Consider the following 1,701-nt stretch of genomic DNA (forward strand, 5'->3'; position numbering starts at 1 on the left):
CGCCCCGCCCCGCCCCGCTCTGACACGGCACGCCCCGGCCCCGGGCGCCCCACCGCATTGCATATAGTCGGCTTCCCCCCTTCATTCGATTTGGCGCCCTAGTTGTCGGCCCCCCCGGTACCCTCTGAGGTACCTCACCTCGGTGTTGGGGATGACGGTGCCCGGGCGGATGTAGTACTGCAGGTGGCAGCTGCGCGGGTCGTGGATGGAGATGCCGCGGGCGTGGAACACGAAGAAGCGGTGCTGCATCGTCTGCAGCTTGAGGGCTGCAACAGGAAGGCGTGTGTGTCCTGAGAACGACGACTATGAAGGGCAGACGAGAGCCTGACTGGTCGGGGCCAAAGGCTAAGACTTCAATTTTTTTATATAAAATCAGTGTACACACTTTGTATATTGAAAATATCCAGAAAAAAACAATTTAAAAAAATCAAAAATATCAAGGGAAAACATGGAAAAATTGGAAAAAAGGATTCTTTTCTTCAGAAAATTAGGAAAACCTAAAAAAAAGAAAACATGTGTACGCCTTTAGCTCTATAGTGAAGCAGCACTGAGAAAAATGTTTGGTCACCACGGCCGAAAATTTGGTTGCTCCCACTAAAATGGTAGGTGTTCTATCTGCCCCACGGAAAAAAAAGATTCGCTGAGCCAGCTAATATATTGACTGGTATCTGGACAGACAAGCACATAAACTTCTGTAACGTTCTGTAACCACTATATTGTCTACTCTAATCAATCATTGGCTGTGCCAGTCAAAAATTAGCTGTAAGAGCTCATCCCTTACCTAAATCAGTCGAGGTCTACCTTACTGATGCAGGCGAATCATTACTTCATACAACTTATCTTTGACTGGCACAGCCAATGATTGATTAGAGTAGACAATATAGTGGTTACAGAAGTTTATGTGCTTGTCTGTCCAGATACCAGTCAATATATTAGCTGGCTCAGCGAATCTTTTTTTTCCGTGCCCCCTAGTCATAACCATAGAAAGTTCTATCGTGCTTGGCTGAGCGTTCAGACGCTCCAACCAAACACTACTCCAGCCAGCACGATAGAACGTTCTATGGTTATGACTGAGGCGGCGGATAGAACACCATTTTAGTTACAGCTACCAAAGTATTTCTCTGCGTGAAGGTCTCACCCTGGCCCTGCGTCTCCTCACGCAGCACGATGAGCGTGGTCATGTCCCGGGTGGTGCCGGCCGCCGACTTGCCCTGGCAGAAGTAGACGCCCGTGTCGGTGTAGTCGACGTGCCGGATGCGCAGCTCGGTGCCGTTGCCGATGGTGACGTACTTGCGGGGGTCGGTGGCGCGCAGTGGCTCCTCCCCCTTCAGCCACTGGACCTGCGAGAGGCGAGGCGGAGGAGTTAAATCGGGTGACCGCGACCTTCTATTGTGGGGTTGGGACAGTCAGAAACAGGCGGCGGGCGGGCGGGCGGGCGCGATGAGCTGCTCACCTGCGGGAAGGGCTCCCCCGTCACGTGGCAGAACACGACGGCGTCCTCGCCGGGCTGGCGCGTCTGGACCCGCGGCTCCACGGACACGGTGGGCATGGCTGACGGGGAGAGAATGGAGACGCACCTCGTCAGAGACAATGGCAGAGCAGGGCAGGCGGGACAGGGAAAATGCCTGAACAAGACAATGATGCGGGCGGCGGAGCCACGCGTACAGAACACGACTGTGACAGTGCGGCGAGGGGGGGGGG

At 53.9% G+C, this 1,701-nt stretch overlaps 1 protein-coding gene across 1 annotated transcript in view; it reads right to left on the bottom strand.

Moving 5' to 3' along the window:
* The window catches only part of LOC113205315 (follistatin-related protein 5-like), a gene marked incomplete at its 5' end in the record, with an annotated part of 8,133 nt that overhangs the window by 2,062 nt on the left and 4,370 nt on the right, over positions 1–1,701 (bottom strand). Inside the window, 3 exons of the mRNA XM_052276004.1 lie at positions 139–266; positions 1,139–1,340; positions 1,454–1,674. Coding sequence (XP_052131964.1) covers positions 139–266; positions 1,139–1,340; positions 1,454–1,674 — 551 coding nt within the window. The remainder of the gene's footprint in view (positions 1–138; positions 267–1,138; positions 1,341–1,453; positions 1,675–1,701) is intronic.

This window comes from Frankliniella occidentalis, unplaced genomic scaffold (assembly GCF_000697945.3).
Source record: "Frankliniella occidentalis isolate FOCC.00 unplaced genomic scaffold, Focc_3.1 Scaffold1360, whole genome shotgun sequence".
NCBI classification, from domain to species: Eukaryota; Metazoa; Arthropoda; class Insecta; order Thysanoptera; family Thripidae; genus Frankliniella; species Frankliniella occidentalis.